The sequence below is a fragment of the Astatotilapia calliptera genome, chromosome 3 (assembly GCF_964374335.1).
Source record: "Astatotilapia calliptera chromosome 3, fAstCal68.1, whole genome shotgun sequence".
Lineage (NCBI taxonomy): Eukaryota > Metazoa > Chordata > Actinopteri > Cichliformes > Cichlidae > Astatotilapia > Astatotilapia calliptera.
In genome coordinates, this window is record NC_137424.1 from 47,098,809 (window position 1) to 47,113,016 (window position 14,208).

A 14,208-nucleotide genomic window follows, 5' to 3' on the forward strand; every position below is an offset into this window, starting at 1 on the left:
AGGGAATTTGATTTTGTAACACAGTCTAATATGTCTGATTTGCTGATTACTCATTTATACAAAACTACTCAGTGAATATTTAAAGTGTGATCAGTGCTGTAAGAAATTTCTTCCTGAGACAAGTGACAATCTATTCTACTTTTTCCTGTAAATTAATTGTAGATAAACCCAGGGCCACAGTGACAGCAGGAACAACAATCATACCAGTAGGGGGCAGTGTGACACTGACCTGCTCTGTGCAGAGCTCTGATGGATGGAAATATGAGTGGTTCAGACGAACCCAAAGACCCTATGAAGTTCAAATCAGAGATCAACAAAACAGAGATATCAGAGTATCTGAAGGAGGAATCTACCGCTGCAGAGGAACAAGAGGAAACCCAGTTTACTACACTGATATAAGTGATGATGTCACCATTGAGAAAACCAGTGAGTTCAGTCATTTAGTTTGAAATATACATTCACTCATGATTATCAAACATACAATGTTAAGTTTTCTGTGTTGATTTCTGTTTCTGTTTTTATCTCAACTGTTAATATGTGTAAACAGTTTCCAATAAAGTTGTTGTAAAACAACGACCCAACTGGCCTCAGATATTCAGTGGTGAGACGATCACTCTGACATGTGAGGTGCAGGAAGGAGGTGAAACCACTGAATGGGAGTATAAATGGAGAGGACCCAGGACACCCACACAGTGGACACACTATAATGGTTGGATATTCAGTGTTTCTGAGTCCAGCAGTGAAGACTACATGTGTAAGAGTCGACGCAGAGATGACTCATATTCTTCAACAGAGTGGAGTGAATCCATCACATTGTCAGTATCAAGTAAGTCATGTTTGTTGTGTGATCTCCATTTGACAAATGTCATAATGGTCAGAACAGGATGGATTCTATGGTCTACAAAGCATGTTACATTGTTAGTCAGACAAAGAGCTGCAGCTGATAGTAGCCTCATTGTAGACAGTTTGTCACCACTTTGTGTCATGAACTTTCAGCTGGTATAGAGACGCCAATGCTGACCTGCTGCTCCATCACCTGAGAACAATAATGACATAAATAAACAGGATGAAAATATAGTATAGTATCTGCAGGTTATGTACAACCGGCAGATAGAGGAAGTGGATGACATCCAGAAGTCCTGCCAGTGGCTGGACAAAGCTGGACTGAAAGACAACACAGAGGCACTAATAAGGGGAGCACAGACACAAACTCTGAACACAAGATCCATAGAGGCTGGGGTCTGCCACATCAGGCAAGACCCCAGGGGCAGGCTTTGTAAAGATGCCCCTGAGAGAATCCAGCACATAACAGTGGGGTGCAAGATGCTAGCAGGCAGGGCACACATGGAACGCCATAACCAAGTGGCCAGCATAGTATACAGAAACATCTGTGCCGAGTATGGCCTGGAAGCCCTGAGGCCAAAATGGGAGACCTCCTGTAGGGTGGTCAAGAATGACCAAGCTAAGATCCTGTGGGACTTCCAGTTACAGGTGCACAAAGTGGTGATGCCTAACCAACCGGACATAGGGGTGGTAGATAAGGGGAAGAAGACGGCTTTAGTAATAGATATAGTGATACCGAATGACAGCAACATCAGGAAAAAGGAACACAAGAAGATGGAGAAGTAACAAGGGCTCAGAGAAGACCTTGAGAATATGTGGAGGGTGAAAGTAACAGGGGTCCCAGAGGTAATCGGAGTGCTAGGTGCAGTGATCCCAAGCTAGTCAAGTGGCTCCAGCAGATCCCAGGAACCAACATCCAAGATCTCTGTCCAGACGAGTGCAGTCCTACGAACAGGAAAGATACTGTGCAAGACCCTCAAGCTCCCAGGCCTCTGGTAGAGGACCTGACCTTGAAAGAAGACCGCCCGCAGAGGGCGAGGAGGAAATTATATAATATAGGCAGGTAATAAATCAGAGGGAATTTGATTTTGTAACACAGTCTAATATGTCTGATTTGCTGATTACTCATTTATACAAAACTACTCAGTGAATATTTAAAGTGTGATCAGTGCTGTAAGAAATTTCTTCCTGAGACAAGTGACAATCTATTCTACTTTTTCCTGTAAATTAATTGCAGATAAACCCAGGGCCACACTGACAGCAGGAACAACAATCATACCAGTAGGGGGCAGTGTGACACTGACCTGCTCTGTGCAGAGCTCTGATGGATGGAAATATGAGTGGTTCAGACGAACCCAAAGAACCTCTGAAGGTCAAATCAGAGATCAACAAAACAGAGATATCAGAGTATCTGAAGGAGGAATCTACAGCTGCAGAGGAACAAGAGGAAACCCAGTTTACTACACTGATAGAAGTGATGATGTCACCATTGAGATAACCTGTGAGTTCAGTCATTTAGTTTGAAATATACATTCACTCATGATTATCAAACATACAATGTGAAGTTTTCTGTGTTGATTTCATGTTTCTATTTGTATCTCAACTGTTAATATGTGTAAACAGTTTCCAGTAAAGTTGTTGTAAAACAACGACCCAACTGGCCTCAGATATTCAGTGGTGAGACGATCACTCTGACATGTGAGGTGCAGGAAGGAGGTGAAACCACTGAGTGGGAGTATAAATGGAGAGGACCCAGGACACCCACACAGTGGACACACTATAGTGGTTGGATATTCAGTGTTTCTGAGTCCAGCAGTGAAGACTACATGTGTAAGAGTCGACGCAGAGATGACTCATATTCTTCAACAGAGTGGAGTGAATCCTTCACATTGTCAGTATCAAGTAAGTCATGTTTGTTGTGTGATCTCCATTTGACAAATGTCATAATGGTCAGAACAGGATGAATTCAATGGTCTACAAAGCATGTTACATTGTTAGTCAGACAAAGAGCTGCAGCTGATAGTAGCCTCATTGTAGACAGTTTGTCACCACTTTGTGTCATGAACTTTCAGCTGGTCTAGAGACACCAATGCTGACCTGCTGCTCCATTCAATTCAATTCAATTCAATTTTATTTATATAGTGCCAAATCACAACAAAATTTGCCTCAAGGCGCTTCATAGATACAGAGAAAAACCCAACAATCATATGACCCCCTATGAGCAAGCACTTTGGCAACAGTGGGAAGGTAAAACTCCCTTTTAACAGGAAGAAACCTCCGGCAGAACCAGGCTCAGGGAGGGGCGGCCATCTGCTGCGACTGGTTGGGGTGAGAGAAGGAAGACAGGATAAAAGACATGCTGTGGAAGAGAGACAGAGGTTAATAACAGATTTGATTCAATGCAGAGAGGTCTATTAATACATAGTGAGTGAGAAAGGTGACTGGAAAGGAAAAACTCAATGCATCATGGGAATCCCCCAGCAGCCTATGTCTATTGCAGCATAACTAAGGGAGGATTCAGGGTCACCTGGTCCAGCCCTAACTATATGCTTTAGCAAAAAGGAAAGTTTTAAGCCTAATCTTAAAAGTAGAGATAGTGTCTGTCTCCCGAATCCAAACTGGAAGCTGGTTCCACAGAAGAGGGGCCTGAAAACTGAAGCCTCTCCCTCCCATTCTACTTTTAAATACTCAGAATCAGAATCAGAATCAGAAAGGGGTTTATTGCCAAATGTTGAGCAGGTTTACAACATTAGGAAATTGCTGCGGTGCTTCAGTGCAAACATACTGTCATAAATTGCGATTATATAGACATGAAAAAATAAAAGTAGGAATAAGAATTAAAAGTGCTACGTAGAAAGATATGTGCATGAGATATACATGAGATATATACATGAGAATAAGAATTAAAGTGCTGCGTAGAAAGATATATACATGAGTGCAGGTGGTGATCAGTGCCAAACATGGAATGATGCAGTGACACAGCGTAGGGTCATGTGTTAGTGGCGGGTACAGTCATATGGTTATTGTTCATGTGTCCAACAGCAGAGGGGAAGAAACTGTTCTTATGGCGAGAGGTTCTGGTGCGAATGGACCGGAGCCTCCTGCCTGAGGGGAGCAGGTCAAACAGACTGTGTCCAGGGTGAGAAGGGTCAGCTGAGATCCGAGCTGCACGCCGCAATGTCCTGGAGGTGTACAGGTCCTGCAGAGATGGGAGTCTGCAGCCAATCACCTTCTCAGCAGAGCGCACAACACGCTGCAGTCTCTGTTTGTCCCTGATAGTGGCTCCAGCGTACCACACGGTGATGGAGGAGGTGAGGATGGACTCGATGATTGCAGTGTAGAACTGCATCATCGTCCGTGTTGGCAGGTTGAATTTCTTCAGCTGCCTCAGGAAGTACATCCTCTGCTGGGCTTTCTTGATGACGGAGGTGATGGTGGGCTCCCACTTCAGGTCCTGGGTGATGGTGGTACCCAGGAAGCGGAATGAGTCCACAGAGGTGATGGGGGTGTCAGTCAGGATGATGGGGGGGAGTGGGGCTGTGTGCTTCCTGAAGTCCACAATAATCTCCACTGTCTTCTGGGCATTCAGCACCAGGTTGTTGTGGCTGCACCAAGACACCAGACGTTCAACCTCCCTCCTGTAGGCAGACTCATCCCCGTCAGAGATGAGCCCAATGACGGTGGTGTCATCTGCAAACTTGATTAGCTTGACAGACTGGTGGGTGGAGGTGCAGCAGTTGGTGTACAGGGAGAAGAGCAGAGGAGAAAGAACACAGCCCTGAGGGGAGCCGGTGCTGATGGTCCGGGAGTCCGAGACATTCTTTCCCAGCCTCACATGCTGCTTCCTGTCCGTCAGGAAGTCAGTGATCCACCGGCAGATGGGATCAGGCACATTCATCTGGGAAAGCTTGCCTCGGAGATGGTCTGGAAGGATGGTGTTGAAGGCAGAGCTGAAGTCAACAAACAGGATCCTGGCGTAGGTTCCTGGGGAGTCTAGATGCTGCAGGATGAAGTGTAGGGCCATGTTGATGGCGTCGTCTACAGACCTGTTGGCTCTGTATGCAAACTGCAGGGGGTCCAGGAGGGGGGCCGTGAGGGTCTTGAGATGGGAGAGAACCAAGCGCTCAAATGACTTCATGACCACAGATGTCAGAGCCACGGGTCTGTAGTCATTTAGTCCAGTGATCCTAGGTTTCTTGGGGACAGGGATTATGGTAGAGGACTTGAAGCAGGCAGGCACATGACATGCCTGCAGTGAGGAGTTGAAAATGCCAGAAAACACTGGGGCCAGCTCGTTTGCACAGTGTCTGAGGGTGGCAGGAGACACACCGTCTGGGCCGGGAGCTTTTCGAGCATTCAGACTCTTAAACTGCTTCCTCACATCTGCTTCATGAATATGAAGAGTTGTGGTGGGAGGAGGTGGTGTGAAATCCTCTTTTGTGTGGGGTGAGGAGGGGGGTGTTGTAGGTGAAGTGTTTGAAGGTGGTGATGGCTCTATGGAGGGGGGAGAGGTGGGGGAATGAGTGTCCAAAGTGCCTCTATTGCTGGGGCCGTTGGAGGTGTGAAAGCTGCCTGATGGCTCGTCAAAACGGCAGTAAAAGTCGTTAAGGGTGTTGGCTAAGAGCAAGTCATCAGTGGAGTGGGGGGTTTTAGGCTTGTAGTTGGTAATATTCCTAAAACCTTTCCACACAGAGGCCGAGTCATTCTCTGAGATCTGCTGCTGCATCTTCTCAGAGTGCTGATGTTTAGCAATGTCCACTTCTTTAGTGAACCTGTACTTGGCCTCTCTGTAGCAGTCCCTGTCTCCGCTTCTGAACGCCTTTCTCTTTTCCAGCCACAGCTTTTTGAGTTTAGGGGTGAACCAGGGTTTGTCATTGTTATAACTCACCCTGGTGCGTGATGGCACAATGCTGTCCTCACAGAAGTGGATATAGGAGGTGACAGTGTCCGTAAACTCGTCCAAGCTGTTAGAAGCAGCCTTCATTGTGTCCCAGTCTGTGGTCTCCAAACACGTGCGAAGCTCCTCCACAGCCTCGTTGCTCCACAGTTTTTTGGTCCTCACGACAGGTTTGGAGAGCTTCAGCCTCTGTCTGCACGCGGGGATCAGGTGGATCATGACGTGGTCAGAAAGTCCGAGTGAAGCGCGGGGCACCGCGCGATAGGCCCCGCTGATTGTGCTGTAGCAGTGGTCCAATGTCCTCTCCTCTCTGGTCGGGCATTTAATATACTGCTTATATTTTGGAAGCTCATGGCTCAGATTGGCTTTGTTAAAGTCCCCAAGAGCAATGATGAGAGAGTCCGGGTATGTCCGCTCCATGTGGAGAATCTGCCCTGCGAGTGCGCACTGAGCTGCTTGCGCATCCGCGTCTGGCGGGATGTAAACAGCGGCCAGGATGAATGAAGCAAACTCCCGCGGAGAATAAAACGGTTTGCAGTGAATAAAAAGATATTCCAGAGAGGAAGAGCAGTGCTGAGCAATCACTGTCACATCTGTGCACCAGCCACTATTGATGTAGAAGCAGACCCCTCCACCTTTGGACTTACCGGAGAGAGCGGCCTGCCGGTCCGCGCGCAGCAGATGAAAGCCCTCCAGCTTGAGCGCGCTGTCCGGGATGTCCTCACAGAGCCACGACTCCGTAAAACATAAGACACAGGATGAGGCAAAGTCTCTGTTCATGCTTCTCATCAGGGCCAGTTCGTCGATCTTATTCCCAAGTGAGCGTACATTAGAAAGGAAGATCCCAGGAAGAGCCGTTCGCAGTCCGCGTCTCCTCAAACGCACGAGTGCGCCGGCTCGCTTTCCTCTCTTTCGGCGTCTCGCTCTCCTGGTCAGAGTCTGCAGTAAATCTGCCGCAGATGCGACAAATATTGGAAATAAATCCACAGGCGTTGTGGTCCTGTAGTTAAGGAGCTCTTCTCTGGTGTAAGAGTATCCAGAGGAGTGCCCAGACACAGAAGAAATGCACAAAAACAAAACAAAAGTAACGGACTGAAGCACCAGGGCATCCATACGCGGTGCCATCTTGGTTGGTTGGTTGGTTGGTTTAAATACTTGGTTGGTTTAAATACTCTAGGAACAACAAGTAGGCCTGCAGAGCGAGAGTGAAGTGCTCTAATAGGGTGATATGGTACTACAAGGTCATTAAGATAAGATGGGGCCTGATTATTTAAGACCTTGTATGTGAGGAGCAGGATTTTGAATTCAATTCTGGATTTAACAGGAAGCCAATGAAGGGAAGCCAAAACAGGAGAAATATGCTCTCTCTTTCTAGTCCCTGTCAGCACTCTTGCTGCAGCATTTTGGATTAGCTGAAGGCTTTTCAGTGAGTTTTTGGACATCCTGATAATAATGAATTACAGTAGTCCAGCCTGGAAGTAATAAATGCATGAACTAGTTTTTCAGCGTCACTCTGAGACAGGATATTTCTAATTTTAGAGATGTTGCGCAAATGGAAGAACGCAGTCTTACATATTTGTTTAATATGTGCGTTGAAGGACATATCTTGGTCAAAAATGACTCCAAGGTTCCTCACAGCGTTACTGGAGGCCAAGGTAATGCTATCCAGAGTAAGAATCTGGTTAGATACCATTTTTCTAAGCTTTTCAGGGCCGAGTACAATAACCTCAGTTTTATCTGAATTAAGAAGCAGAAAGTTAGCGGCCATCCAGGTCTTTATGTCTTTAAGACATTCCTGCAGTTTAACTAATTGGTGTGTGTTATCTGGCTTCATGGACAGATAGAGCTGGGTGTCATCTGCATAGCAGTGAAAATGTATGCTATGTCTTCTAATGATGCTGCCTAAGGGAAGCATGTATAATGTAAACAGAATTGGTCCTAGCACTGAACCCTGTGGAACTCCATAATTAACCTCAGTGTGTGAAGAGGACTCTCCATTTAGATGCACAAATTGGAGTCTATTAGATAGATATGATACAAACCACTGCAGTGCAGTACCTGTAATACCTACAGCATGTTCTAATCGCTCTAATAGGATATTATGGTCAACAGTATCGAATGCTGCACTAAGGTCTAGCAGGACAAGCACAGAGATGAGTCCACTGTCAGAGGCCATAAGAAGATCATTTGTAACCTTCACTAAAGCTGTTTCTGTGCTGTGCTGAGCTCTGAAACCTGACTGAAACTCTTCAAATAAACCATTCCTCTGCAGATGATCTGTTAGCTGTTTGACAACTACTCTTTCAAGGATTTTTGATATGAAAGGAAGGTTGGAGATTGGCCTATAATTAGCTAAGACTGCTGGGTCTAGAGATGGCTTTTTGAGTAAAGGTTTAACTACAGCCAGCTTGAAGGCCTGTGGTATATAGCCGATTATTAGAGATAGGTTGATCATATTTAAGATCGAAGAATTAATTAATGGCAGGACTTCTTTGAGCAGTTTTGTAGGAATGGGGTCTAAAAGACACGTTGATGGTTTGGAGGAAGTAATTATTGAAGTTAACTCAGAAAGATCAATTAGAGAAAAAGAGTCTAACTTAACATCAATGGTACTAAGAGTAGCTGTAGATAATATTACATCTGTGGGATGATTATTGGTAATTTTTTCTCTAATGATAAAAAAATTTTTTGTGAAGAAGTTCATGAAGTCATTACTAGTTAACGTTAAAGGGATGGTTGGCTCAAAAGAGCTCTGACTTTTTGTCAGCCTGGCTACAGTGCTGAAGAGAAACCTGGGGTTGTTCTTATTTTCTTCAATCAGTGATGAATAGTAAGATGTTCTGGCTTTGCGGAGGGCTTTCTTATAAAGCAGCAAACTATTTCTCCAGGCAAAATGATGATCCTCTAAATTTGTGACACGCCATTTCCTCTCCAGATTACGAGTCATCTGCTTTAGGGTACGTGTTTCAGAATTATACCACGGAGTCAGGTACTTCTGATTAGAGACCTTAGTTTTCACAGGAGCTACAGTATCCAGAGTCGTACGTAGTGAGGAGGTGAAATTATTAACAAGATAATCGACCTCTGTTGGGGTAGCGTTCAGATAGCTGCTCTGCTCTGTGTTGGTACAGGGCATTGAAGATGATAACAGTGGGTGGATTATATTCTTAAACTTAGTTACAGCGCTTTCAGAAAGACATCTACTTTGATAAAGTCTACTCTCCACCGCTGTGTAATCAATTATTGTAAATGTAAATGTTATCAGGAAATGATCAGACAGGAGAGGGTTTTCAGGAAACACTGTTAAATGTTCAGTTTCTATGCCATATGTTAAAACAAGATCTAGAGTGTGATTAAAGTGGTGGGTGGGTTCTTTTACATTTTGAGAAAAACCAATTGAGTCTAATAACAGATTAAATGCCATGTTGAGGCTGTCATTTTTAGCATCTACATGGATGTTAAAATCACCCACAATAATTATTTTATCTGAGCTCAGAACTAAATCAGATAAAAAGTCTGAGAAATCAGACAGAAACTCTGTGTAAGGCCCAGGTGGACGATAGATGATAACAAGTAAGACTGGTTTCTGAGTTTCACAGCTGGGGTGGACAATGTTAAGCATCAGGCTTTCAAATGAATTAAAAGTCTGTCTTGGTCTTTCATTAATTAATAGGCTGGTGTGAAAAATTGCTGCCACACCGCCCCCTCGGCCTGTGCTTCGAGATTTCTGGTAGTTAGAATGACTCGGGGGTGTTGATTCATTTAAACTAACATAATCATCCTGCTGCAACCAGGTTTCTGTAAGGCAGAGTAAATCAATTTGTTGATCAATTATTAAGTCATGTACTAATAGAGACTTGGAGGAGAGAGACCTAATATTTAATAATCCACATTTCACTGCTTTACTCTTTGGTTCAGATGTGGATACTGTATTGTTCTTTCTTTGTAATTGTTTATGTTTAAGTTGTTTGTTGCTGGTTTTTAGTTTGTTTTTTGTCTTTTTGGAAGCTGACACAGTCTCTATGGAGATGGGGTTTTTTTTTGGGGGGGGGGGGGGGGTAGCAGGAGGAGAGAAGCTGCAGAGAGGCGTGTAAGACTATAACTCTGCTTCCTGGTCCCAACTCTGGATAGTCATATTTTGGGGGGTTTAATAAATTTGTCCATATTTCTAGAAATGAGAGCTGCTCCATCCAAAGTGGGATGGATGCCGTCTCTCCTAACAAGACCAGGTTTCCTCCAGAAGGTTTGCCAATTATCTATGAAGCCCACATCGTTTCTGGGACACCACTCAGACAGCCAGCAATTTAAGGAGAACATGCGGCTAAACATGTCACTCCTGGTCTGATTGGGGAGGGGACCAGAGAAAACTACAGAGTCCGACATTGTTTTGGCAAAGTTGTACATCGATTCAATATTGATTTTAGTGACCTCCGATTGGCGTAACCGGGTGTCATTACTGCCGACGTGAATTATGATTTTACTGAATTTACGTTTACTCTTAGCCAGCAGTTTTAAATTTCCTTCAATGTCGCCTGCTCTGGCCCCTGGAAGACAATTGACTATGTTTGCCGTCATCCATCATCTGAGGACAATAATGACATGAATAAACAGGATGAAAATATAATATAGTATCTGCACGTTATGTACAACCGGCAGATAGAGGAAGTGGATGACATCCAGAAGTCCTGCCAGTGGCTGGACAAAGCTGGACTGAAAGACAACACAGAGGCACTAATAAGGGCAGCACAGGCACAAACTCTGAACACAAGATCCATAGAGGCTGGGGTCTGCCACATCAGGCAAGACCCCAGGGGCAGGCTGTGTAAAGATGCCCCTGAGAGAATCCAGCACATAACAGTGGGGTGCAAGATGCTAGCAGGCAGGGCACACATGGAACGCCATAACCAAGTGGCCAGCATAGTGTACAGAAACATCTGTGCCGAGTATGGCCTGGAAGCCCTGAGGCCAAAATGGGAGACCTGTAGGGTGGTCAAGAATGACCAAGCTAAGATCCTGTGGGACTTCCAGTTACAGGTGCACAAAATGGTGATGCCTAACCAACCAGACATAGTGGTGGTAGATTAACGGAAGAAGACGGCCTTAGTAATAGACGTAGTGATACCGAATGACAGCAACATCAGGAAAAAGGAATACAAGAAGATGGAGAAGTAACAAGGGCTCAGAGAAGACCTTGAGAATATGTGGAGCGTGAAAGTAACAGGGGTCCCAGAGGTAATCGGAGCGCTAGGTGCAGTGATCCCAAGCTAGGCAAGTGGCTCCAGCAGATCCCAGGAACCAACATCCAAGATCTCTGTCCAGACAAGTGCAGTCCTAAGAACAGGAAAGATACTGTGCAAGACCCTCAAGCTCCCAGGCCTCTGGTAGAGGACCTGACCTTGAAAGAAGACCGCCCGCAGAGGGCGAGGAGGAAATTATATAATATAGGCAGGTAATAAATCAGAGGGAATTTGATTTTGTAACACAGTCTAATATGTCTGATTTGCTGATTACTCATTTATACAAAACTACTCAGTGAATATTTAAAGTGTGATCAGTGCTGTAAGAAATTTCTTCCTGAGACAAATGACAATCTATTCTACTTTTTCCTGTAAATTAATTGCAGATAAACCCAGGGCCACACTGACAGCAGGAACAACAATCATACCAGTAGGGGGCAGTGTGACACTGACCTGCACTGTGCAGAGCTCTGATGGATGGAAATATGAGTGGTTCAGACGAACCCAAAGAACCTATGAAGGTCAAATCAGAGGTCAACAAAACAGAGATATCAGAGTATCTCAAGGAGGAATCTACCGCTGCAGAGGAACAAGAGGAAACCCAGTTTACTACACTGATATAAGTTATGATGTCACCATTGAGATAACCTGTGAGTTCAGTCATTTAGTTTGAAATACACATTCACTCATGATTATCAAACATACAATGTGAAGTTTTCTGTGTTGATTTCATGTTTATATTTGTATCTCAACTGTTAATATGTGTAAACAGTTTCCAATAAAGTTGTTGTAAAACAACGACCCAACTGGCCTCAGATATTCAGAGGTGAGACGATCACTCTGACATGTGAGGTGCAGGAAGGAGGTAAAACCACTGAGTGGGAGTATAAATGGAGAGGACCCAGGACACTCACACAGTGGACACACAATAATGATGTGACATTCAGTGTTTCTGAGTCCAGCAGTGGAGACTACATGTGTAAGAGTCGACGCAGAGATGACTCATATTCTTCAACAGAGTGGAGTGAATCCTTCACATTGTCAGTATCAAGTAAGTCATGTTTGTTGTGTGATCTCCATTTGACAAATGTCATAATGGTCAGAACAGGATGGATTCAATGGTCTACAAAGCATGTTACATTGTTAGTCAGACAAAGAGCTGCAGCTGATAGTAGCCTCACTGTAGACAGTTTGTCACCACTTTGTGTCATGAACTTTCAGCTGGTCTAGAGATGCCAATGCTGACCTGCTGCTGCATCACCTGAGGACAATAATAATATAAATAAACAGGATGAAAACAAACCCCATCAGTTGTGTTGTGCAGAAGTCAGGTTGGTACACAGCTGACAGCCCTATTTGACAACTGCTGGAATTTATACTATAGCAAGAACCAATCAGTTAAGTAAAGAGAAACAACAGTCCATCATTACTTTAAGAGCTTCAGTCAGTCAGTCTGGAAACTGCTAAAACTTTGAATTAGAGATTGACCGATCTGATATTACGTATCGGTATCGGTCCAATACTGACGTAAATTACTGGATCGGATGTCTACGGTGGCCCCTAGAGACAAAACACTTGCAAACTCCAAAACACTTGCAAACTCCAAAACACTTGCAAGCTCCAAAACACTTGCAAGCTCCAAAACACTTGCAAAATCCAAAACACATGCAAACTCCAAAACACATGCAAACCCCAAAACACATGCAAATTCCAAAACACAACGGAAGTGCTCCAGGACGCTAGGGGTAGTGTTGAGCTCGATTTACAAAATAAATGACAAGTTTGTCTGTATGGGACGGTCTAGTCTCCGTCGCGCTTCCCAGGTTGCCTAGCAACCATCATACTAACCGCTGGAAACGTGTCATACAACTTTGTTTGACAGAAATGAAGAAGAACATATTTTGTTCATTTGTTTGTTTGTTTCTACAAGAGCTTTGTGTGATTTGATAAGTATCTGAGGCTGAGACCACAGGACAGTAAAACATGATTTTTGGGCTTCTGTACTAAACAGTCATTTAAGATTAGTTAGTAAATAACAATTAGCTAATGTTGTTCATGAGACTAAAGTCATATCACTTTGGTAATGTAAATATAATATGGCCAATATTATAGTTATTATATTAATCATTATTAGCTATTACAGCAGTGAACATGAACTGTGTCAAATACTGAGCCTCAGTACAGATTCAAGTTGCAGTTATTTATATGTCTTATCACCTTAAATCTTCACTCAAAGACAAGTATCTTTGACAGTGCATATATAGGTGTATCATATATAAGGGACAAATGTTGGTCCTTCAGTATGTTGGCATTACTAAATTTGGCTCATTGCTTACATATATTTATAAAAAGAAAACTGTTTCTGATAAAATGAAGAGTAGACTGATATATTGAATATTCCTTTATTGGGTGAGAAAATCAGACCATGTCATAACTGCTTTAAGTCATACAGAATAGATATCAGAGCCTTAAACAGGCTAACTTCTGCTAAATGGGTCAAACTGGGCATAAAGTATACAAACACATAACATCCTTATAGAATATATGATATAACACTATAGATCAACTTACCTTAGAATATATAAAGCATATAAACAATTACAGCAATATGATGCAACAAACACAGCAGTGCTACTAATCCAAAATACTCAAAGCTTCATAGAACTGAAACAAACATTTATTTTTAGCTCCATTCTGCTGCTGATACATACTTAAGGTTTCTGAATATTAAACTTGTTACTGCCTTTCATAGTGTGTAACTTGAAGGCCCTGAGTACTTTCTCCCATACTGAAAACACTGAAATGATCAAATTATTTGAACATTACCTAATAAGACTGATTCAGGACAGACAATTAGTTATGTTAAACTTTTCTAGCAGTCCTTCACAAACAGGGAACAGTCTGTCTATTCTCTCCATCTGTCAGCTGCTGCTGGCTCTTCCTCCTCCTCTTCCTCACACACTGCTGAGTTTGTCCTGGTGGATCATCAGGGGTGCAAAGCCTCACAGATGATGTGCAGCAGTGGGTCCCTCAGTCTGTCCTCACTCTGGACACTTGCAGTTGTCACACATGGAAATCAAATGTGTGATAAGCTGCAGGATTCAAACACAAGTGTAACTTATAAATACATGTTCATACTTTTATTACACAATCAGAGAGAAAGAAACAGAGAGAGAGTGCAGGACAGACAGACAGGTGACAGTCTCAGGTGTATACACTGCTACAAAACAG

General features: G+C 43.6%; 1 protein-coding gene across 1 annotated transcript in view; it reads left to right on the forward strand.

Annotated features, from left to right (window-relative positions):
- Nucleotides 1-14,208, forward strand: part of LOC113018948 (Fc receptor-like protein 5) — a 52,880-nt gene that overhangs the window by 5,894 nt on the left and 32,778 nt on the right. Inside the window, exons 6-11 of the mRNA XM_080295515.1 lie at nucleotides 163-426; nucleotides 548-826; nucleotides 2,081-2,344; nucleotides 2,467-2,745; nucleotides 11,364-11,627; nucleotides 11,750-12,028. Of these exons, the coding sequence (XP_080151641.1) occupies nucleotides 163-426; nucleotides 548-826; nucleotides 2,081-2,344; nucleotides 2,467-2,745; nucleotides 11,364-11,627; nucleotides 11,750-12,028 (1,629 nt within the window). The remainder of the gene's footprint in view (nucleotides 1-162; nucleotides 427-547; nucleotides 827-2,080; nucleotides 2,345-2,466; nucleotides 2,746-11,363; nucleotides 11,628-11,749; nucleotides 12,029-14,208) is intronic.